General features: G+C 42.9%; 1 protein-coding gene across 2 annotated transcripts in view; it reads right to left on the bottom strand.

Moving 5' to 3' along the window:
• LOC138762313 (natural resistance-associated macrophage protein 1-like) overlaps window positions 1–25,315 on the bottom strand; it is an 81,107-nt gene that overhangs the window by 40,705 nt on the left and 15,087 nt on the right. Inside the window, exons 4-8 of one of the 2 annotated variants that reach the window (XM_069936067.1) lie at window positions 16,132–16,227; window positions 14,726–14,832; window positions 4,265–4,335; window positions 3,609–3,676; window positions 2,398–2,553 (exon numbers count right to left, since the gene is read on the bottom strand). In XM_069936067.1, the coding sequence (XP_069792168.1) occupies window positions 2,398–2,553; window positions 3,609–3,676; window positions 4,265–4,335; window positions 14,726–14,832; window positions 16,132–16,227 (498 nt within the window). Of the gene's footprint in view, window positions 1–2,397; window positions 2,554–3,608; window positions 3,677–4,264; window positions 4,336–14,725; window positions 14,833–16,107; window positions 16,228–25,315 lie in introns of both variants that reach the window. The other variant, XM_069936068.1, reaches the window with a different exon arrangement.

The following is a 25,315-nucleotide window of genomic DNA, read 5'->3' as shown; positions in this document are numbered from 1 at the left end:
CTACAAGACAACTTAGAACATTGGAAAGATTTACCACTAACACTGATAGGAAGGGTAAATTGCATTAAAATGAATATCTTCCCAAGGATACAATACCTATTTCAATCGTTACCAATTCACCTAACAGAGAAATTCTTCAATGAGCTGAAGAAAATAATAAGGAAATTCTTATGGAAAGGGGGGAAACCGAGGATAGCGCTAGATAAATTAACAGAATGGTACAAACAAGGGGGCTTACAGCGACCAAACTTTAAGAATTATTATAGAGCAGCACAATTAAGATACCTATCAGATTTTTATCAAACAAGGGAAAAACCAGATTGGACCAGATTAGAGCTAGATAAAATAGGGGAGAAGGTACCAGAACATATACTATATAAGTGGGATGAAAAGCTGGTGCAACATAGGAATTCACCAGTACTGCACCATCTGCTCAACATTTGGAAGAAGATTCATGTAGAAAGGAATAAAACAAATTATCAGCTACCAAAATTAATATTGACGCAATATCAACTAATCCCTTTCACAATAGATAACCTTTCCTTTAGAGAATGGGAGAGAAAAGGGATCAAAAGAATAGAAAATTGTTTTTCGGGAAATAGATTCTTATCCTTTGAACAAATGAAGGATAAATATAATATAACTCATGGTACAGTGTTTGCATACCACCAACTGAAAACCTACTTGAAGGACAAATTGGGAAGCAGGCTGAGGTTAACAGAAGGAAGCAATCTTGAATATGTGATTACAGAAACAATGATAATTAAAAGATTTATAACAAAGATGTACATCAAACTGCAAGAGAAAGAGAACGAGGAAACAAGCTGTAAACCCAAACAAAAGTGGGAACAAGATCTAAACATAAAGATAAAGAATGAAACATGGGAAAAGCTATGCTCCGAAACTAGGAGAAATACAATAAACACGAGGTTACGCATGATACAATATAACTGGTTACACAGGCTATACATCACGCCCCAAAAGTTAAATAAATGGGACCCAGCAGTATCAGACAGATGTTTTCGCTGTAAGAAGGAAACGGGGACAACAGGACATGCAATTTGGGCATGTGAGAAAGTGGAAAAGTTTTGGGAAGATCTAAATCAGGTATTAAATAAAATCACAAAAAGCATCATCCCAAAAAATCAAGAGATCTTTCTTCTAAGTAATATAAGAAGTAAAGAACTTGGCCTCGATTTGGGTGGAGCACAAAAAAGATTTATTATGGTAGCCTTAGCTGTAGCAAAAAAATGTATAATGTCAACCTGGAAATCAGAAGATGGCCTGAGAATACAGCAATGGTACATAGAAATGAATAAACGTATTCCATTGGAAAAAATGGAATTTAAGAAATAACGTCACAATATTCGAACAAATTTGGGAACTGTACATGGAATACAACAGAGAGGTCCTACCGCGGACTTCAACCCCCTAAAATGATAGAATGAGAAGAAGACGAAATGAACTGACCCAGTGTGTAAAAGTAGATGACACAAATTTCTTGTTTATTTTCATTGTGTGATGACATTGTTTAATGGGTTTATTATATTGTATATGTTGAACGTTTAGTGGGTAGGGAGGGGGGTGGGAAGGAGGGAGGGAAGGGAGGGGGAAAAAGGGGAGAAAATGACACTGTGTATATTCAAGAGGGAAATATTTGTGTGTATTTTGGTCAGTATAGTTCATAGTGTGAAAAATAAAAAAATTAAAAAAACATGCCCTTCAGCCCAACTTGTCCATGCTTTCCAAAATGTCTCACCCTCTCTCATCCCACCTGGCTGCGCTTGGCTCACCCGAAACCTATTGCTACAGTACCTGCCTCAACCCCCTCCTCCAGCAGCCTATTCCACACACCCACCACCCTCTGGGTAAAACAAATGTGCCCCTCAGGTTCCTGTTAAATCCCCCCCCCACCTTAAACCCATGTCCTCTGGTCACCGATTCCCCCACTCTGGGTAAAAGTCTCTCCGTGTCCCCCCGATCTATTCCTTTGATTATCTTGCCCCCTCTGTGAGATCTCCCCTCATCCCCCTGCCCTCCAAGGAATAAAGTCCCAGCCGGCTCCACTTCTCCTTGTAGCTCAGGCCCGAGTACTAGCACAGCACAGTTAGCGGTTAGTGCCAGTGACCCAGGTTCAAATCCCACACTGTCTGTGAGGAGTTTGTACATTCTCCCCGTGTCTGCGTGGGTTTTCTCTGGGGGATTCAGTTTCCTCCCACCCTTCAAAGCATACTGGGGGGGTTGTAGGTTAATGGGGTGTAATTGGGTGGCACGGGCCGGAAGGCCCTGTTACTGTGCTGTACGTTTAAATTTAAACCTTCGTGACTCTTCACTGCACCCTCTCCAGCTAGACAACATCTTTCCTGCAGCCCAGTGACCTTCGTTGATCTTGCTTACCTTGACCAGTGCTGAGTGGAGGTAGATATTATGGGGCATTATAATAGCCCCAATGATGCCAACTGCCTGCAGGAGCTCATTGTGGCCACATCCCGCGCAGTATGGGTAGAACAGACCTTTGACCACTTCACCTTGGTCTGGTTTCACCACCACGTACTGTGTAGAGAGTCATAGGAGCAGAGTCAGGGGCTTTGGCACTGGAATTCTGTGTCCCCACTGTGACAGAACCAGGGGATCTGCAGATAATTCAAGATTCCATTTATTGTCAGGTTACACAAAATTGCCTTTTACCTTCTGTGATGTGGAGAGATTTGCCATCGGCAGAAATTACCTGAAATGCCTCTAACAGATGGAGAGAAGCAAAAGAAAGTCCCCCCCACCCCAAGTCACCGAGTGTACGTGGATTCACCTCCAGGTCCTGCCACCACCAGTCCAGTCCAAACCATCGGCGACCCGAGCTCCAGATCTGAACCTCCGACAACATCAAGAACCCTTCAGCACCCTTGGCACCCCCTCGCGTCCCTGTTCCAATACCTGGTGCCCCTCCAGCAAGTCCCGAGCAGCCCACAGCCTGCGAGGCTCCCTCTCCTCAAGTCTCCAACACCCCACTGCCGCAGAGCCCGTCACTGGTCCATTGCCAAGGTCATCATCCCATGGGTCGTCTCGCACCGCCATCTCCCAACCGTTCTCAACTTAGCCGACACTCCAACGACAGGTCTGACCACCTCTGGGGAGTTTCTGTTGAATCTGCAGCATCTTGCAGATCCCACTGCAGCCATCCCTGTGCCATTGAGCACTGGCCTATTTCAATGGCATCTGCAGTGGGGGTGGGGTAGGGGTCAGATGTACCTGCTGGAGGGTGCAGTTGGGACAGGATCTGTCCTTGGTAGTAGGGTAGGGGTTAGATGTCCCTGATGGAGGGGTTGGTGGTTGGGTCAGGACCTGTCCCTGGTAGTGGGGTAGGGGTCAGATTCCCCTGATGGGGAGGGGTGTTTGGGTCAGGACCTGTCCCTGGTAGTGGGGTGGGGGGGGGGTCAGATGTCTCTGGTGGGGGGCTGGGAGGGAAGGATATGTCAGAGGGTTTGTCGTGGTTCAATGGTGGAGTGGAGGTTCGAGGTCAGAGGGGTAGGTTGGGCACTGGGATTGAGTGGAGCGACGGGAAAGGATTAGCGTTCAGCATGATGCCCGTGTCGGCGATTTCCTCTCTGTACCTCATATCCGAAGGTAACAGCCATGATGGTGATGAGAAGCGCAAAAAATGCCTCCAGTTTCCTGAGACCTGGAACGAGATGTCTGTCTGTCAGCAACCCTGCTGGAGTGGTGCATCAAACCAAAGAACACCACAGCACAGAGACAGGCCCTTCCATACCTGATTATTGCACCTCACCCCTCTAACCTGCACCCAGTCCATACCCCTCCCATCCATGTACCTGCCCAAATTCTCCTTAAATGTTAAAACTGAGTCCACATTCACCACTTCAGCTGGCAGCTCGTTCCACACCCCCACCTCTCTCTGTGTGAAGAAATTCCCCCTAAACTTTTCTCCTTTCACCCTTAACCCATGTCCTCTGGTTTGTAGCTCACCTCCCCTCAGTGGAAAAAGTCTTTCTACATTTACCCTGTCTATCCCCCTCATAATCATCTTCCTCCAGTGACCTAGCATCCACCTCCTCCCAGTGACCCAGCACCCACCCCCTCCCAGTGACCCAGCACCCATCCCCAACCAGTGACTCTGCACCCAGTGACCCTGTACCCAGTGGCCCTGCATGCAGTGACTCTGCACCCAGCCCCACCCAGTGACCCTGCACCTACCCGCGCCCAGTGACCCTGCACCCAATGACCCTCCACCCACCGACCCAGCACCCACCATATTTGTCAAGGAACAAGAAGCCGATGGTGTCCACAATGGTGATGAGGACTCCTGCCCAGATTGGAACCCTAAAAGATGAAGATTGTTTTATCAATAATTTCCATAAATGTCTGGCAGAGAGCAGCTGATTGGGTAATCGATTTCAACCATTGAAGGGCAATTGAGGTCAAGTGATCAAAACATCACACTAATAATGAGGGAATGTATCACAGAGCAGGCACCATCAGAACAGACTGAGTCAGAATGGCTCAGGGGCTGAGAAGAGGCTGAGGTAATGATGTAGGAGTTGAAGACAGAAAGGGCCACCCTATTTGGGGAACACAGAGGATTCAGCAGGTTGGCATAGGTAAGAGCAGGGTTTAGATATATATTTTGTTCTTGGTCATAGACAGTGGGAATGGCGGGCAAGGCAGGGAAAGCTCCTCTTGCAGAATGTGGGTCACCACGGAAGTCAGCGGTATCCCTGACAACTTCATCTGTGAGAAGTGCATCCAGCTGCAGCTCCTGACAAACCGAGTTAAGAGACTGGAGCTGGAGTTCGATGAACTCTAGATCATTCTGGAGGCAGAGGGGGTAATTGACAGGAGTTCTACCCTTTCCTTATAGAAATCAGCATTAGGCATCCTATTATTCAGTGATAATAATTCCTCCTTTGTACGTTTTCTAATCCATCTGAATAGGAAATTATTCTGATCTTTTACTGATCTCGGGGTTAAAATGACCAAACATTTAAAGATCAATATAAATTTAACTTTCTTCCTTTGATAGAAGTGAAACAACATTTTTCCAAATAATTGCTTTAGGTCGTATTAATGCTGTTAAAATGATAATAAATTTTAGTATGCATTTCAGTAGTCCCAGTTTTGATTCCAAAATCCTTGTATTGATCCAGATTGAGTAAGTTCCATTTGCAGAAAAGAGAGGAAGACGGTGGTCTGGCTTCACCTAATCTTAGACTCCATTATTGGACAGTTAACGTCCATTATATAGTTTTCTGGATCTACTATTCTGATAAATTTGAACGCCCTTACTGGGTAGATTTGGAATTGAAATCCATGTGGAGGTTCAGCAGGCCTCTCTCTATTGGGAGCAGGCTCTTCCTTTTACACTTTCTAAGAAAAGTCACCTTCAACCCAATACTTAAAAATACATTACTGATTTGGTTTCAATTTCGGAAGTTCTTTGATTTGAACATTTTTATTTTATCTAGCTCCATCTCTCTTAATTATTTTTTTCAACCGTCTATAATTGATCTTTTTGGGAAGTGAAAGGAATCATTTCTTTTCAGATTTGTTTCTAGATGGTAGTTTAATATCTTTTGAACAATTATCTAATAAATATAATAGACCTAAGGCACATTTTTTCAGATACTTTCAAATTAGAAATTTACTGAATACTTTGCTGCTCAACTTTCCAACATCCTACCAACTGGATTTAATGGATACTTTTTTTCATTTGAACCTTTCTCATAAGGGTTTAATAGGTAACATTTAGAAGAAGTCATTAAGATTGCAATCAAATTCTAATGACAAAATTAAAGGCCCTGGCAAGAGAAACTTCAGTTACATTTTCCTGAGGAATCGTGGGAGAAGATTTTTGGAAGGGTTACTGCCTCTTCAATATGTGCTTGTCATTCTTTAAAGTGGTACATTGGGTTCATGTGTCAAATGACAAATTGGCCCCTATTTGTTCTAACGTTACTCCTATTTGTGATAGATGTAAATCAGAAGTGGCTTCTCTGACTTGTATATTTGGGTCATGCCCTGTGTTGGAGAGGAATTGGATTGATTTTTTTTAAGATGTCAGCTATACTGGATATCAGTTTGACTGCTCTTTTTGGAATTATACTTCCAGAGTGTGGATGAGTTTCCACATTCACACATCGGGTTGTAGCCTTTTCTACATTGTTGGTTAGAAGAGCGATCTTATTTAAACGGAAAGATTCAAATCCACCTACTTTAACTCAGCGACTCTCTCAAATTATGTCATGTTGAAGTTGAGAGAAAGTTGGGAGTCGTATTTTTGATACTTCTGTTAAATTTGAAGAGACGGCGACATTAATTCCACATGACTTGGTATAATTACTTTCCCTTCCAGACAATGTTATTTCCTTTCTCTTTGTTGGTGAAAACCAGACGATTAAATTTTATTAATAATTTCTCAGGAAGGGCTGCCCAGTCTTTTCCTTCTTTTTTCTTTTTGGATTAGGTGGGGCTTTATATAATTTTTATTCTTTATTTTTGAAGATTTAATTTAAAGTTGATGAGAATACGTGCGTTAATTGCGCGGTAATGCAACATGTTACAGCAGACGATGTCATCCAGTGATACTTATTTTTCCCTTTTTGGTGATGTGTCCTATTCTCCTCATGTATTTTTTACCTATAATATGATGAATAAAACGATTGAGTAAGAAAGAAAGGATTGCTGCCCGTGCCATGTGCTGGTGAGGTTAGAGATGCAGGTTAACATGTGGCTGAAGACCTGGTGCAAGAGGGAGGGCTTCAGGTTTCTGGATCATTGGGATCTTTCAGGGAAGGTGGGACCTGTTCCGATGGGATGGTTTGCATCTGATCTGGAAGGGGAATAATATCCTTGCGGGGAGGTTTACTTGTGCTGCTGTGGTGAGGGTTGAAAACTAGATTTGCAGTGGGATGGGAACCAGAATGCCAAGCAGGTAGAGGAGTGGAGGAGGAAAAAGATGAGCTCAAATTGCATGTAGCGTTAGAAGTCAGCGAGTCAACATGGTGGAAATGTTCTCAGGGGCATCTATTTCAATGCAAGGAGTATTGTAGGAAAGGCAGACAAGCATAGAGCGTGGATTGGCGCATGGAATTATGACATTGCGGCCATTAATGAAACATGGTTGCAGGAGGGGCAGGACAGGCAGCTCAATGTTCCGGGATTCTGTTGCTTCAGAGACAATAGAACAGGGTGGGTGGAGGCGGGGGGTGGGGGGTGGGGGAAGAGATGAAAGGGGGAAGGGGGCATTGCTCATCGGGGAAAATGTCACAGCTGTTCTCAGGCAGGACAGACCAGAGGGCTCATCTACTGAGGCTATATGGGTGGAGCTGAGGAACGGGAAAGGTATGACCACACTCATGGGGCTGTATTATAGATCACTCAATGGTCAGCGGGAATTGGAGAAGCAAATTTGTGGAGGGATTGCAGACAGCTGCAGGAACATAAGGTTGTGATAGTCGGGGATTTTAACTTTCCACCTATTGACTGGGATTCCCATCCTGTAAAAGGGCTGGATGGGTTGGAATTTGTGAACTATGTTCAAGAAAGTTTTCTAAATCCATATATAGAGGCACCAATGAGAGAGGGTGCAATATTGGATCTTGTATTAAGGAACGAAACAGGACAGGTGACAGAAGTACGTGTAGGGGAACATTTTGGGTCCAGTGATCGTAATGCCATTAGTTTCAAGTTAATTATGGAGAAGGATGGGTCTGGGCCTCAGGTTGAGATTCTAAATGGGAGAAAGGCCAAGTTTGAGAGAATGAGAAAGGATCTAGAATGCGTGGATAAGGATAAGTTTTTTTTTCGGGCAAGGATGTGCAAGGTAAGTGGACGATCTCGAAGGTGAAATGTTGAGAGGGCAGAGTTTGTATGTTCCTGTCAGGATTAAAGGCAAGGTTCGCAGGTAGAGATTTTCAGGGAATATTGGGGATCTAGTTCAGAAGAAGGGAGAGGTATAGAACAGGTAGAGGCAACATGGAACAAATGAGGTACTTGAGGAGAATAAAAATGTAAGAAATAAATCAGGAAGGTTAAAAGAAGATGTGAGGTGGCTTTGGTCGAGAATGTGAAGGAAAATCCTCAGGGTTTTGACAGGTATATTAAGAGCAAAAGGACAGTAAGGGATAAATTTGGTCCCCTTGAAGATCAGAGGGTTTGGCTTTGTATGGAGCCAGAAGAGATGGGGGAGATTGTGATTTTTTGTTATCAGTTGTGGTGAACTGCTGTACACTAATTTAACTGGCTCCACCCCATGGCTCCTCCCTCTTGACCCTGCATAAAGGCTCCAACACCTAACCCCTTCCCAGAAAGCCTGGGTCACAGCACAGGAAAACCTTCAGGTTTATTTTAAATGAAAGGCTATTGTTCTGTAACTCCAGTCTTTCGAGTTATTGATAGCGCATCAATTTTATTTCATTAAAGCTGAGGTCCGGTGACTCCTGATTGAGGGGATTGTCAAGGCCGGCATTAGCCCATGGAGAGCCCAAGTGGTGGTGGTGGTCAAGGGTGGCGGTAAACACAGGAGGGTGATTGATCATAGCCAGACCATTAACCACTATACACAGCTGAATACGTATTCCCTCACTCAAATTGTGGACGTGATGAATCAAATTGCCCATTATCACGATTGATCTGAAGTCCAGCTACCACTAGCTCCCCATCCACCAGTACCCCACCTTCAAGGCAGATTTCCTCAGGGTCCCCTTTGGTGTAACCAACAGCATCTGTTTTCCAGTGGGAGATGGACCAAGATGATCTGCGGGCCACCTTCCCCTACCTGGATAACATCACGATCTGCGGCCACGACCTGCAAGATTATGACTCCAACTTCCAGAAATTCCTCACAACAGCCTAAACTTCACCTACAACAGGTGATCCTTGGCTGTGTTGTGGAGAATGAGGTCATTGGCCCTTACCCCAACCAGATGCACCCTCTGCTAGACCTCTCCCTTCCCCCACAGCCTCAGGCCCTGAAAGAATCCCTGCGGTTCTTAATCCCTAATTATGCAGACAAAGCCCCCCCCCTTTATCAAGTCTACATCCTTCCCTCTGACAAGAGAGGCCTGGGCAGCCTTCAGCCACATAAAAGAGGACATTGTTAAAGCAGCAACATGGTATGATGGATGAATCTGCCCTGTTTCAGGTCGAAAGCAATATGTCCGACTTTGCCCTGGCCACCACCCTTAATCAGGCAGGTGGGCCCGGGACCTCTTCTCATGTACCCGCCAGGGCCCTGAAGTCTGACTCTCCTCCCTTGAGAAGGAGGCCCAGGCAATAGTTGAAGCAGTGCAGCACTGGGGGCATTACCTGGCCAGCAGACATTTTACCCTGCTCTGAGACCAACGGGTTTAACAATAAACAGTGGGGGACTGATAGCATTTTGAGGTGGAGGATCAAACTCTCCACCTTTACTACAATATCCTGTATCAGCTGGTGAAGCTCAATGAGTCCCTAGATGCCCTGTCCCAAGAGATATGTGCCAGAGCACAGATAGACCGTCTCAAACCCCTCTACAATGACCTCTGCCACCCCAGTGTCGTGAGATTTTTCCACTTCATCAAATCTCGTAATCTGCCGTACTCTGTCGGGGATGTCTGGGACGTGACCAGGGACTGCCGGGTCTGCGCAGACTGCAAACCATTCTTCTACCAACCAGATAGGGTGCACCTGGTAAAAGCCACACGGCCCTTTCGAACACCTGAGTGTGAATTTCAAGAGCACCTTCCCTCCACCATTCGCAATGTCTATTTCCTCACAGTTATCGATAAGTATTCACGTTTCCCCTTTGCCATCCCCTGCTTGGACATGACCACCACCACAGTCATCAGGGCACTGTGCAACTTGTTCACCCTGTTCAGGTACCTGTCATACGTCCACAGGCACTGGGGGTCCTCGTTCATGAGCGACGAGCTGCGTCAATACCTGCTAGCCAGAGATAATGGCACCAGCAGGACCACTAGTTATAACCTCCAGAGGAACGGCCAGGTGGAGAGGGAGAATGCCGCTGTGTGGAAGGCCATCCTCCTTGCCCTTGTCCAGGGGGCTGCCAGCCTCCCACTGGCAGGAGGTCCTTCCCGAGCCGCTCCATGCAATCAGGTTGCTGTTAAGTACTGCCACCAATGCTACCCCTCACGAATGGATTTTCTCCTTCGCCAGGTAATCCATAACAGGGACCACCCTGTTATCCTGGTTGGCATCCCCAGGGATTGTCCTGCTATGGAAACATGTGAGGGGCCATAAAACAGACCCACTGGTTGAAAGGGTCCAGCTCCTCCATGCAAACCCCCAATATGTGCACTTAGCCTACCTGGATGGGCTCGAGGAAACTGTCTCCATCTCGGACCTCAGGCATGTGTGGCCACTCAAGGATTATACCCACCCACCCCCTTTCATGGACATACCATTGTGCTCTAACTCCATCTCTGTCCTTGTGATTCCGGTCGAGCTGTCACACCCCCAGCAGGTCGACACAGGGCTGAAGGTCCAGGACTCACCAACAACCACAGCTATAGCACAACCACCGACTCTCCACCGGTCACAATGGAAGTCGAGGCCATTTGACAGGCTTACCCTGTGCCCCATGTCACCCGCTGGACAAAATTTAAAAAAGACAATGTGGTGAACTGCTGTACACTCATTTATCTGGCTCTGCTCCACCCTGTGGCTGGACACGTCGCTCCTCCCTCTTGACCCTGCATAAAGGCTCCAACACCTAATCCCTCTCCAGAAAGCCTGGGTCACAGCACAGGATGACCTTCAAGTTCACTGTTAATAAAACCTATTGTTCTATAACTCCAGTCTTTTGTTAGGACATCATCGATGTTCACTCAGGAAACAGGCACAGGGTTGTGAGAAGAAAGAAGACAAGTTGTGAGCTCCAGGAACCTGTACTGATTTCAGAGGATGAAGGGCTTGCTGTCTTAAAGCAAATAAGGGTGGATAAATCCCCAAGGCCTGACAGGATATTCCCTCGAGCCTTGAGGGAGGCTTCTGTAGAAGTTGCAGGGACTCTGGCAGAAATATTTAACACGTCCTTAGCCACAGGTGAGATGACAGAGGATTGGAGGGTAGTTCACAGTGTTCCATTGTTTAAATAAAAGCTTCAAAAGTAACACTGGAAATTGTAGGCCGGTGAACCTAACGTTCTACACTCTAGGGAATAAATTATTGGAACATGTTCTGAGAGATCGGATATACCATTATTTGGATAGTCATGGACAGACTAAGGAGAGTCAACATGTCTTTATGTGTAGTAGGTCTTGTTTAACCAATCTATGAGTTTTTCAAGGTTGTTACCAGGAAAGTTTATGAAGAAAAGCCTGTGGATGTTGGCCACATGGACTTTAGTAAGGCCTTTGAGAAGGTCCCTCGTGGGAGGTTAGTCAGGAAGGTTCAGACACTGGGTATTCATGGTGAAGCCAGAGAGTTGTGGTAAATGATGCTTCTCAGACTGGTGCCTCAGGGATCGGTGCTGGGACCATTGTTGTTTTCATCTATATCAATGATCTGGATGATAATGTGGGAAATTGGATTAGCATGTTTGATGATAACACTAAGTTTGGAGGCATTGTGGAGAGTGAGGAAGGTTTTCAAAGGTTGTAGAGGGATCTGAACCAGTTGGAAAAATGGGCTGAAAAATGGCCGATGGAATTTAATGCAGAAAAGTTGATTTTAAGATCCAGACAGCAGTACTTTGAGCCCACTGTCTTGTCCTAGCCGGTGAGGGTGGAAGAGGCCTCAAGAACCATCAATGCAATTCAGACAAGGGAAGGCAAGATCTCATATAAACTAAAAGAAATAAACAAAAATGTTTTATAAGCAATGTATAAAGCTGAGTCCGGGGGAGATCCTACCAAAATAGATGATTTCTTGCTTTCATTGGAACTACCAAATTTGGATCAGGATGAGCAAGAGGGGCTGAGTGCCCCTTTCTCTAAGGAGGAGGTTGCATGGACCCTGAGCTCTCGGCAGGCTGGTAAATCACTGGGGGAGGATGGTTTCCCCACCAAATTTTATGAAAAGATCTTTTAATGCCCCTTCTTATGAAGGTGGTGGAGCCGCATACCCTCCCGGAGTCTTTCTCCACAGCATTAATCACTGGGATTCCAAAAAAAGGCAGGGACTCATCAAATCCTGCCTCACATAGACCCATCTCGTGGTTAAACACAGATTATAAAATCATTGCAAAAGCAATGGCCAATAGGTTGGCAGAATATTTGCTGAAATTAACCAATCCAGTCTAAGATGGATTTGTAGAAAGGAGACAATCAGCAAACACCGAGACTCGATTGCCTAATGTAGTCCATCTGGCACAGTCGAGGGTGGATCCAGGATTGGCCATAGCTTTGGATGCTGAAAAGATCTTTGACAGATTGGAGCGGGACTGTGAACAGCATTCAAATATACGAGTCTTTATTTTCCAGGTGGTGATGGCATTGTCTGTGGATCCGTTGGGACAATATGTAAACTGCAGGGGGTCCAATGAGGGGGGCATCTGAGCCATGATGTGTCCATGACTAGCCTCTCGAAGCTCTTCATGACAGTGGATGTGAGTGTGACAGGACGGCAAAATAAGATATTAAAAATAAAGTTCCCCTCATGTTCTCCCTAAACTTTTCTCTTTCACCCATACCCCATGTCCTCTGGTTTGTATCTCACCAACCCTCAGAGGAAAAAGCTGACCTACATTTGCCCTGTCTTTCCCCCTCATAATTTTAAATACCTCGATTAAATCTCCCCTCACTCTTCTACACTCTAGGGAATAAAGTCCTAACCTGTTTAACCTTTCCCTGTAACTCAGTTCCTGAAGTTTGAGCAACATCCTAGTAAATCTTCTCTGCCCTCTTTCTATCTTATTGATATCCTTCCTGTAGTTCGGTGACCAAATCTGCACACAAAATTCCAAATTTGGCCTCATCAATGTCTTATACAACTTACCATAACATCCCAACTCCTGGACTCAATTCTTTGATTTATGAAGGTCAAGATGCCAAAATATCTCTTTACAGCCCTATCTCTATAGCTCTCCATTCATCTCTGGGTCACCTTGAAAACATCAACTCATTCATACAGCTGCTCTTTATCGACTCCAGCTCGTCCTTCAACACCATTATTCCCTCAGTGCTGGCCAATAAACTACAAACTCTAGGCCTCTGTAGCCCCCTCTGCAACTGGATCCTTGACTTTCCCATCAGATGACCATAGTCAGTACAAACTGGAAACAACGTCTCTTCCTCACTGATCATCAACACAGGCGCTGCCCAAGGATGGTTCTTAGCCCACTTCTCTATTCGTTATACACCCATGACTGTGGCCAGGCACAATTCCAATACCATCTACAAATTTGCCGATGACACCACAGTTGTCGGCAGAGTCACAAACTGCAATGAGGACGTGTACAGGAGGGAGATGGATCAGCTCGTTGAATGGTGTAGCAACAACAACCTTGTGCTCAATGTCAGCAAAACCAAGGAAATGATTGTGGACTTCAGGAGGGAGTCAGGGGAACATGACCCAGTCCTCATCGAGGGCTCAGTAGTGGAGAGGGTCAAGAACTTCAAATTCCTGGGTGTCAACATCTCTGAGGATCTGTCCTGAAGCCTCCACATTGATGCAATCACAAAGAAGGCTCACCAACAGCTATATTTTGTGAGATGACTGACGTAATTCGGTATGCCACCAAAAACTCATAAACTGCAGGTGTCCCGTGGAGAGGATTCTGGCTGGTTGCATCTCTGTCTGGTACGGAGGCACCTACTCAGGACAAGAATAAATTCCAGAGGGTTGTTAACTCAGCCTCCAATATCACAGGCACCAGATTTCACTCCATCGAGGACGCCTACATGAGGCGGTGTCTTAAAAAGCAGCCTCTATCGTCAAAGACCCCACCACCCACCCTCTTCACTCTGCTACCATCCGGAAAAAGGTACAGGAGCCTAAAGACGAGCCCTCAGCGGCACAAGGACAACTTCTTCCCCTCCGCCATCAGATTCCTGAATAATCGATGAACCAAAAGCACAGCCTGACTTTTCATGTCCTATTATTGTTTTAATAATGTTGTAAGATGGTTGTAATCTGAATATTTGCAGTGATGCTACCACAAAACGTCGAATTTCATGACTGGTTCATGACAATAAATACTAATTCTGGTTCTGATTTTACCTGTGACGCCACTTTCAGGGAATTATGTCTCTGTATTCCCAGATCCCTCTGTTCTACCGCACTCCTCAGTGCCCGACTGTTTACCGTGTACATCCTTTCTTGGTTTGTCCTTCCAAAATGCAACATCTCACACTTGTCTGCATTAAACTTCATCTGCCATTTTTCAGCCCATTTTTCCAGCTGGTCCAGATCCCTCTGCAACCTTTGAAAACCTTCCTTGCTGCCCACAACGTCTCCAATCTTAGTGTCATCTACCAAAAAAATCTATAAACTCTTCCTATCTTGTAATCCTTTAATTTTAATCCATCCATGTGCCTGTCTAAGAGCCTCTAATGTTCCAGCCTCCACCACCATCCCTGACAAGGCATTCCAGGCCCCCACAACTCTCCGTGCAGAAAACCTTGCCCCTGACGCCTCCCCTAAACTTCCCACCCTTCACTTTGTACACATGTCCTCTGGTGTTTGCCGATCCTGCCCTGGGAAACAGATGCTGGCCGTCCACCCTATTTATGCCTCTCAGAATCTTGTAGGATAGAAGTAGAAAAGGACTTACCATTGGTTGGACAATAGGTTGATGGCAATGGCCGTCCCGATGACCTCTTGCATATCAGATCCGATGATGGCAAGCTCAATAGTAAGCCACAGGATGATGCTGGGGCCCTGAAACACACTGTGGTGTCAACCTCCTCCAAGAGATGAAGCACCAGATCACCCTGAACCGCTCCCTTCCCCACAACACAGCCAGCTGGGTAGCCACTCCACCTCCGTCTCAGAGACAGGGACATATGTGGAACGGCAAGCGGCTGGGGGTAGTTAGATACTGGTCAGCTTAGGTTCAGAGTGATTGGAGAGAGGAAGGGGATGGAGGGATAGTGTTATCTGGAGGATTATCCATTGTCGGACAGGAATTTGCATGTGCTTGCCGATGGAGGGTCATCTGACCAGGCAGGTTGAGTCATTTCCCTGCATCAATCAAGGTTAGATCTGCCCACACAGGTGAGGCTGCCATGCAATTGGTTCTCTTAGGTCACATGGGCACACCTGGACTGGCCCCTCTATATGCCATTGGTCATCACAGGTCATGTGGGTGCACCTGGACAATCCCTTCTAGCTGTTGGCAGCATAAAGCCCTCTGTGTGGAGTAAATTGCCCTCTTTGTGCCTTTGAGCCAATCCCTGAGCTCCAGTCCAGACTGTGGGCCATAGGTGAGGCTGGAAGACCGATGATGAAGATTGGGAGCTGTGGGTGATGCTGGAGACCAGTTGTATGGTGTGTGCCAGTACTGGGTGGAGGCTATTTATGGCATATACCTAGGGGAGACTGTAGTGTCTCACCTGTTGTAGATTGTAACCAGATTTGTATCTTTTAGACACTCGGTGTGCCTCTGGGTGGTGGGTACTGTTAGTTTAACCCTCAGTTCACAATCGGGAGTTGCGATTTCATAATAATTTATCAAGAGGTACAATTATCAGTGAGGATTTGATTTGTGTATAGTTGCTTAGTTCGTGTGGGTGAGTGTTCCCTGTTGCAAATTCCCCTGTGTGTAAATACATATCACTCTTTGTCAATGAAATAAGAATTATTTCTGTGAGCACCCTCCAAACATTCTCACCATCACAGAAGGAGAAAGGGGATGGATGGATGTAGAAAGGTGGATTGGAGAGAAAGGGATAGAGGGAATGGAGAGGAGGATTGATGAGGTGGTAGGATGGGGAAAGCAGGTTTGGAATAGGAAAGGGAGATTGAAGAGAGGAGGGGGATGGAGGGATAGGAAAGGGAGATTGAAGAGAGGAGGGGGATGGGGAAAGGGGATTGGAGAGAGAAAGGGATAGAGAGATGGGGAAAGGGGCGGTGTTTGGGACTGAACGTTGTATAATGCAGAGAATGGAATGACACTGGTGCGGAGTCAGATTGGGCTGACTGCCTCTGCCTTACCTTAGGGTAGTAGATGTGACAGACCTCAGCAAGATGAAACCCTGTCACCACACCCAGGCGAGCTGCAAGTCTCTGCAGGAACAGACCGAGCACGGTAGCGGCAAGGAGAACCCAAAGGAGCTGTAGAAGGAGAGATGAGGTTGGTGACGGGTGTAATCTGTTGGATCTTGAGGGAGGCTAGTGTAGATATTGCAGGGGTTCCTGCAGAAATTGTTAGAGTACAGTTAGTGCCATGCTGTTATAGCACCAGTTAGTGGGACTGGGGTGGGAATCCCGTGCTGTCTGTAAGGAGTTTGGACGTTTTTCCTGTCTGTGCGTGGGTTTATTTCAGGGGCTCTGGTTTCATCCCACCTTTCAAAACGTACTAAGGGTTGTATGTTAAATGGGTTCTGTTTTTTAAAAAAGTCTCCAAAAGTAACCCTGGAAATTACAGGCTGGTGAGCCTAATGTCAGTATTAGATAAATTATTGGAAGGTGCTCTACGAGATTGGATTTACAATTATTTAGATAGCCAGAAACTGATTAGGGACAGTCAACATGGCTTTGTGCTTGGTAGGTTATCTTTAACCAACCTCGTAGAGTTTTTTGAGGAGGTATTATGAGTTGGATTAGCAAATTTGAGGAGGATGCAAAGATAGAAGGCGTCGGGGACAGTGAGGAGGGTTTTCAAAACTTGCTGAGGGATTTGGACCAACTGGGAGAATGGGCCAGAAAGGGTCAGATGGAGTTTAATGCAGACAAGTGTGAGGTGATGCACTTTCGAAGGACAAATCAAGAAAGGAGATACACGGTAAATGGTCGGGCACTGAGGATTGCGGTAGATCAGAGGGATCTGGGAATACAGATACATAATTCCCTGAAAGTGGCGTCACAGGTGGACGGTTGTGAAGAGAGCTTTTGGCATCTTGGCCTTTTAAATCAAAGTATTGAGTCCAGGAGTGGGATGTTATGATAAAGTTTTATAAGACAATGATGAGGTCAAATTTGAAGTATTGTGTGCAGTTTCCTGCAGTTAATCTAACTACAGGAAAAGAACATAGGAACATAGGAACATAGAAAGTAGGAACAGGAGGAGGCCAAAAATGGCCCATCGGGCCTGCTCCGCCATTCAATACGATCATGGCTGATCTAATTTATGACCTAACTCCACCTAACTGCCTTCTCCCCGTATCTCCTAATTCCACTATCATGTAAAAATTTATCAAACCGAATTTTAAATATGTTTAATGAGGCAGCCTCAACCACTTCCCTGGTTAGAGAATTCCAAACATTCACTACTCTCTGGGAAAAACTATTTTTCCTCATCTCTGTCCTAAATCTACTCCCCCGAATCTTGAGACTGTGTCCTCTTGTTTTAGTTTCCCCGGCCAGCTCAAAAAACCTTCCTACATCTATCCTATCCATACCCTTCATAATCCTTTATGTTTCTATAAGATCTCCTCTCATTCTTCTGAACTCGAGCGAATACAATCCTAGACGATTTAATCTTTCATCACAAGTCAACCCCTTCATCCCAGGGATCAACCTAGTAAACCTCCTCTGGACCGTCTCCAAAGCCAGTATATCCTTGCTCAAATATGGAGACCAGAACTGGACACAGTACTCCAGGTGGGATCTCACCAGTACCTTGTATAGTTGCAACATGACCTCCCTACTCCTGAATTCAATTCCTCTAGCGATGAAGGCCCACATTCCATTTGCCTTCTTAATAACCTGTTGCACCTGCAACCTAACATTTTGTGATTCATGCACAAGCCCTCCCAAGTCCCTCTGCACCACAGCATGCTGTAGTTTTTCTCCCTTTAAATAATATTCAGCTCTTTTATTTTTCTTGCCAAAGTGGATCACCTGACACTTACTAACATTGTACTCCATCTGCCAGACCTTTGCCCACTCTTCCAGCTTAACTCGATCCCTCTGCAGACTCTCCACATCCTCATTACAATTTGCTCTTCCACTCAATTTGGTGTCATCCGCCAACTTGGCTCCACCACATTTTGTCCCCTCCTCCAAGTCATCAATGTTAATGATGAACAGTTGTGGGCCTAACACCAACCCCTGCGGCACCCCACTTACCACTCTCTGCCAACCTGAAAAACTCCCATTTATCCTGACTCTCTGCCTCCTGTCAGACAACCAATTTTCAATCCAGGCCAATAGACTTCCCCGGACTCCACTTTCCTGTAACTTACTGAGAAGTCTCTTGTGCGGCACCTTATCAAACGCTCTCTGGAAATCCAAATAGATAACATCAACCTGTTCCCCTCTATCCACCGCACCCATTATATCCTCAAAGAATCCTAACAAGTTTGTCAAACAAGATCTTCCCTTTCTAAAACCATGCTGCGTCTGCCTGATTGAACCCTTACGTTCCAAAAGTTTCACTATTTCATCTTTAATGACCGCTTCAAGCATTTTTCCAACTACAGATGTCAAGCTAATTGGCCGATAATTTCCAGTCTTCTGCCTACATCCCTTCTTAAAAAGTGGCGTGACATTTGCTGTCTTCCAGTCTGCCGGGACCTGCCCAGAATCCAAGGAATTTTGGTCTATGACCACCAATGCATCAACTATAACTTCTGCAGGAGTCACGTGATGGAGTAGTGGCCGGACGGTGAACTCGAGCCCTCTCCAGAAAAGTCAGAAAAAATAAAGGAAAGTACAAAGGCACAAAAATGAAAATTAAAGTAAAGTGAGTATAAAGGTGGAAAGAAGATGGCGACGAAAAAAGAAAAATCGAAACCAACGGTAAGAAGAGCGGAAGAGAAGACAACGGAAGAAGAAGGAGAAGGCCTTACCTATTCGAAGAGGCCCGCGGTGGAGAGAGAAACCCGCTCCCTCAGGTCGGTAGAAAGTGGACTACAAAGATGGCTCGCTGAGCCGAGTAAAAGTGCGCAACCGCGCATGCGCGACTCCTCGCGCATGCGCGATGCGCATGCAAAAAAACACACCGACGGGAGGGGGGAGCAGCTGGGGAGTCGATCTCCACAGCCGGCAACGACAGCTGCAGAACACCTGCAGCAAGAAGAGACCACAGAAAACAATGGAAACAAGAAAGAAGAGGAGGAAAGGGCAGCAAAGAAACAACAGATGGCCAACCCAGAGGAAGAAGAAGAGGAAGAGTACAGTGAAATAGAAGAAGAAGGGAAAGGCAAGATAAAGGAGGTACTTTCTCTTATTAAAGGATACATGGAGTCATTTAAAGAATGGCAAGCGCAAGAATTTAATGATTTAAGAAGAAGAATAAACAATACAGAAGAGAAAATGAATAAAATAGATATGACCTTATCAGAAATGGGAAAGAAAATGGACAAGATGGAAGAGCGGGAAGTAGCAGCAGAAATGGAGGTAGAGGACTTAAAAAAGAAATTAGAGGAATCTAATAAAAAAGCGATAGAGACACAAGAACTGTTAGCTCAAAAAATAGATATAATGGAAAATTATAACAGAAGAAATAACATAAAGATAGTGGGCCTTAAGGAAGATGAAGAAGGCAAGAATATGAGAGAGTTTATAAAAGATTGGATCCCCAGGATCCTAGGATGTCCAGAACTACAGCAAGAAATGGAAATAGGAAGGGCACATAGAGCATTGGCCTTTAATCCACAACCACAACAAAAGCCAAGATCTATTTTAGTAAAATTCCTAAGATATACTACAAGAGAAAAGATACTGGAGAAAACAATGGAAAAAGTAAGAGAGGACAACAAGCCACTAGAGTACAAAGGGCGAAAAATTTTCATTTATCCAGATATAAGTTTTGAACTCCTGAAGAAGAGAAAGGAGTTCAATGCAGCAAAGGCGATTTTATGGAAGATTTTATGGATACTAAAGCATCCAGCGGTATTGGAAATATTTATTCCAGGACAGCAAAACAGACTATTCTCGGATCCAGAGGAAGCACGAAAATTTGCACAACAATTACAAAATAGACTGAGAGATGAAGACGTGTAACGAGAGTTCAAAAGACTGCGAACTAAAAAGACACATAGGTTTTGAACTCCTGAAGAAGAGGAAGGAGTTCAATACAGCGAAAACGATCTTATGGAAAAAAACTATTCTCGGATCCAGAGGAAGCACGAAAATTTGCAGAACAATTACAAAATAGACTGAGAGATGAAGATATGTAATAAGAGTAAAAATGACCACGATCTATATGTATGTGGGTAAAGAGGTATATGTGTGTATATATATAGGGTGTATACATGAATGTATCCGTATTTAGAGGAAAATATAGAGAGTATAGACAAGAATTAATAAGGGAAGGAAATGGAATAGAGGGAGTAAGGAGGGAATTAAAAGAGTGACCTTTGTTACATATGAAAAGTGAAATCTTTTCTGGGGGGGGCTGGGTGGGGAGGAGTTACAGTCACTGCAAAATCAGCTGACGCTTGCGAGTGAATTCACAAATCCAAATGGAGAGGGGAGATGTGGTTGTCCGACAAGGGATAAAGGACAACTCAGGAGGGGAAGGGGGGATTGGCGCTAAAGAAGTTTTAAATAGGAGAATAAGGAAAATGTTGGATGTTTTAGGAATGTTGTCTTATAAAGGGTTCAAAACAAGAAAACAGAAATGGATAAGAAGGAAAGGTAATGATCGAGAAACGGAAAGGGAAGATAAACAAAGTATAAAATGGCTACGTTGAACTATATGACTTTAAATGTCAATGGAATACATAACCAAATTAAAAGGAAGAAACTGCTAAATTTACTGAAAAAAGAAAAAAATGATATAGCATTTGTGCAAGAAACACATTTAACTGAATTGGAGCACAAGAAATTAAAGAGAGATTGGGTAGGACACGTAACAGCAGCATCGTATAATTCAAAAGCAAGAGGAGTAGCTATATTAATTAGTAAAAATGTGCCATTTAAAATAGAAGAGGAAATAATAGATCCAGCAGGGAGATATGTAATGATAAAATGTCAGATATATTCGGAGTTTTGGAATCTACTCAATGTATATTCACCTAACAAAGAAGATCAAAAGTTTATGCAAGATATCTTTTTGAAGGTAGCAGATACGCAAGGGAACATATTAATAGGAGGGGATTTCAACCTGAATTTGGATTCAAATATGGACAAAACTGGGAAAAAAATTAACAGAAAGAACAAAGTAACCAAATTTATAATTAAATCAATGCAAGAAATGCAACTTTTGGATATATGGAGGAAACAACACCCAAAGGAAAAGGAATATTCATATTACTCGGCTAGACATAAAACATACTCAAGAATAGACCTATTTTTGTTATCAGCTCGTATGCAAGATAGAGTAAAAAAAACAGAATATAAAGCTAGAATACTATCGGACCATTCACCCTTAATATTGACAGTAAAGTTAGAGGACATCCCTCCAAGAATGTATAGATGGAGATTAAACCCCATGCTACTTAAAAGGCAGGATTTTAGAGAATTTATTGAAAGACAAATTAAAATGTATTTTGAAATAAATACGAAATCAGTGAAAGATAAGTTTATACTATGGGATGCAATGAAAGCGTTCATTAGAGGGCAAATAATAAGTTATGTAACCAAGATGAAGAAGGACTATAATCAGGAAACAGAGCAGTTGGAAAGGGAAATAGTAAATATAGAAAAAGAATTAGCAATGAAGGAAGATACAACTAAAAGAAGAGAATTGGCGGATAAAAAAATAAAATATGAAACATTACAAACATATAAGGTAGAGAAGAATATAATGAAGACAAAACAGAAATATTATGAACTAGGTGAAAAAACGCACAAAATCCTAGCATGGCAGCTTAAGACAGAACAAGCTAAGAAAATGGTATTGGCATCAAGGAAAAAAGAAACAAATTACATATAATCCAAAAGAAATTAAGGAAAACTTTAGAGAATTCTATGAACAATTATACCGAACTGAAAACGAAGGGAAAGAAGGGAAAATAGATGAATTTCTAACTAAAATTGAACTACCAAAACTACAAATAGAGGAACAAAATAAATTAACAGAGCCATTTGGAACAGTAGAAATACAAGAGATAATAAAAAAATTACCAAATAATAAGACACCAGGAGAGGATGGATTCCCAATAGAATTCTATAAAACATTTAAAGACTTATTAATTCCGCCCCTCCTGGAAGTAATCAACCAGATTGATAAAACACAAAGCTTACCAGATTCATGTAAAACAGCAATAATTACAGTAATACTAAAGCAAGGGAAAGATCCACTCACACCAGCATCATATAGACCAATTATCTTTACTTAACACAGATTATAAGATAATAGCTAAACTATTAGCAAACAGATTAGCAGAGCATGTACCGAAAATGGTAAATTTAGACCAAACTGGATTTATCAAAAAAAGACGCACAACAGACAATATTTGTAAATTTATTAACTTAATTCATGCAGTAGAAGGAAATAAAGCACCTACAGTAGCAGTTGCTTTAGACGCAGAGAAGGCCTTTGACCGAGTAGAATGGAATTATTTGTTCAAAGTATTGCAAAAATTCAGTTTACCGGAGAAGTATATTAATTGGATTAAAGCATTATATAAGGGTCCATTAGCGAAAGTGACAGTAAATGGACATGTATCAAAGCAATTTAACTTAAGCAGGTCAACACGGCAGGGATGCCCACTATCACCTTTATTGTTTGTGTTAGCTGTAGAACCACTAGCAGAATTGATAAGAACAGAAAATAATATAAAAGGGATAAAAATAAAAGACAAGGAATATAAAATCAGTTTATTTGCGGATGATGTTATAGTATACCAGAACTATCAATAAAAGAATTGTATAAGAAATTGAAGGAATATGGAGAAGTGTCGGGTTACAAGATCAACGTAAATAAAAGTGAAGCAATGCCTATGAATAATGCGGATTTCTCAAAATTTAAGAAGGAATCACCATTTAGATGGCAAATGCAAGCAATAAGATACCTAGGTGTACAAATAAATAAAAATCTCGGCCAACTATATAAACTCAATTATTATCCACTAATGAAAAAATTACAGGACGATTTAGAGCATTGGAAAGATTTACCACTAACACTAATAGGAAGGATAAACTGTATTAAAATGAACATTTTTCCAAGGATATTATACTTATTTCAGGCATTGCCAATACAACTGACAGAGAAATTCTTCAAGGAGTTAAAGAAAATAATAAGGAAATTTTTATGGAAAGGGGGGAAACCGAGGATAGCACTAGATAAATTAACAGAATGGTATAAACAAGGAGGCTTACAACTGCCAAACTTTAAAAATTATTATAGAGCCACACAATTAAGATACCTATCAGATTTTTATCAAACAAGGGAAAAGCCAGATTGGACTAGATTAGAATTTGATAAAATAGGGGAAAAGATACCTGAACACATATTATATAAATGGGATGAAAAATTGGTACAACATAGAAGTTCTCCAGTATTTCATCATCTCCTCAATATTTGGAAGAAGATTCATGTAGAAAGAAATAAAACAAATTATCAATGACCAAAACTAATATTGATGCAAAACAAGTTACTCCCTTTTACAATAGATAACCTTTCCTTTAGAGAATGGGAGAAAAAAGGGATTAAAAGAATAGAAAATTGTTTTTCAGGAAATAGATTCTTATCCTTTGAACAAATGAAAGATAAATACAATATAACTCAAGATACAGCGCTGGCATATTACCAATTGAGATCCTACTTGAAGGATAAATTAGGAAGCAGTTTGAGTTTGCCAGAGGGAAGTAACCTTGAATATGTGATTACAGATACAATGATAATCAAAAGATTTATAACAAATATGTATATTAAACTGCAAGAAAAGGAAAATGAGGAAACAAATGGTAAAACTAAACAAAAATGGGAACAAGATTTAAATATAAAGATAAAAAAGGAAACATGGGAGTAGTTATGCTCTGGAACGATGAGAAATACAATAAATACGAGGTTATGTGTGATACAATATAACTGGATACACAGGCTATACATTACACCTCAAAAGTTAAATAAATGGGACCCAACAGTATCTGATAGATGTTTTCAATGTAAAAAAGAAATGGGAACAACAATTCATGCAATCTGGACATGTGAGAAAGTAGAAAAATTTTGGGAAGATCTAAACCAAATATTAAATAAAATTACAGAAAACAATATACCAAAGAATCCAGAGATCTTCCTCCTAAGTAACATAAAAAACAAAGAATTTGGAATTGATTTGGAGGATGCACAAAAAAGATTTGTTAAGATAGCTCTAGCCGTAGCAAAAAAATGTATTATGTCAACCTGGAAATTGGAAGATAATTTGAAAATACAACAATGGTATATAGAAATGAATAAATGTATTCCATTAGAAAAAATAACATATAGTTTAAGAAATAATATTGAAATATTCGAACAAATATGGGAGCCTTACATGAAACACAATAGCGAAAACCTACCGGGGACAATCACTACCTAAGTTAACGGAAGGAAAAGGAAATGAAAAGAATGGACTCAGTGGAATTTCTGGTGTATTTTTATTGAATGACAACATTGTCTGACTGGTTTAATGTATCCTAGATTTTGTACCTTAAATGGACGGGAGGGGGGAGGTAGGGAGGGTGGGATGGGAGGAGGGAGGGTGGGGGGGGGGGAGAAAATGGCACTGTATATGTGTGAAAAGGAAAAAGTGTGTATCATGGTTAATGTGATTTATGGTGTGAAAAATAAAAAATTGAAAAAAAAAACTATAACTTCTGCCATTTCCTTCAGAACCCTTGGATGCATATCATCAGGACCAGGTGATTTGTCTGGCTTTAGTCCCATTAGTTTCTCCATCACTACTTCCTTTGTAACAACTATTTTATCAAGGTCCTCCCCAACATTCGCATCCTTAACTTGGTGAAACAGCGTCTTATTAGTGCCCCAGTTTTGGCTTTACCCGACCTAAATAAGCCATTTGACCTATATACCAATGAGAAAGACGGTGTGGCCGTGAGAGTATTAACGCAAGAGAGGGCCGGCTTTAGACAACCAATTACCGTTCTGTCAAAAATTTTAGATCCTGTTTGTCATGGTTGGCCAGAATGTGTGCAAGCAATTGCAGCCACTGCTATTTTAGTGGAGGAAGGACGAAAGATTACGTTTGGTGCCCCGATGATAGTTCATACCCCTCACGCAGTCCGCACCATTCTCTTACAACATGCCGGGAGATGGCTTACTGATTCTAGAATTTTAAAGTATGAAGCGATTCTCATGGATAGGGAT

The sequence above is a fragment of the Narcine bancroftii genome, chromosome 4 (genome assembly GCF_036971445.1).
Source record: "Narcine bancroftii isolate sNarBan1 chromosome 4, sNarBan1.hap1, whole genome shotgun sequence".
In the NCBI taxonomy this organism is placed as follows: domain Eukaryota; kingdom Metazoa; phylum Chordata; class Chondrichthyes; order Torpediniformes; family Narcinidae; genus Narcine; species Narcine bancroftii.
This window is presented reverse-complemented; position numbering and strand designations above follow the sequence as displayed.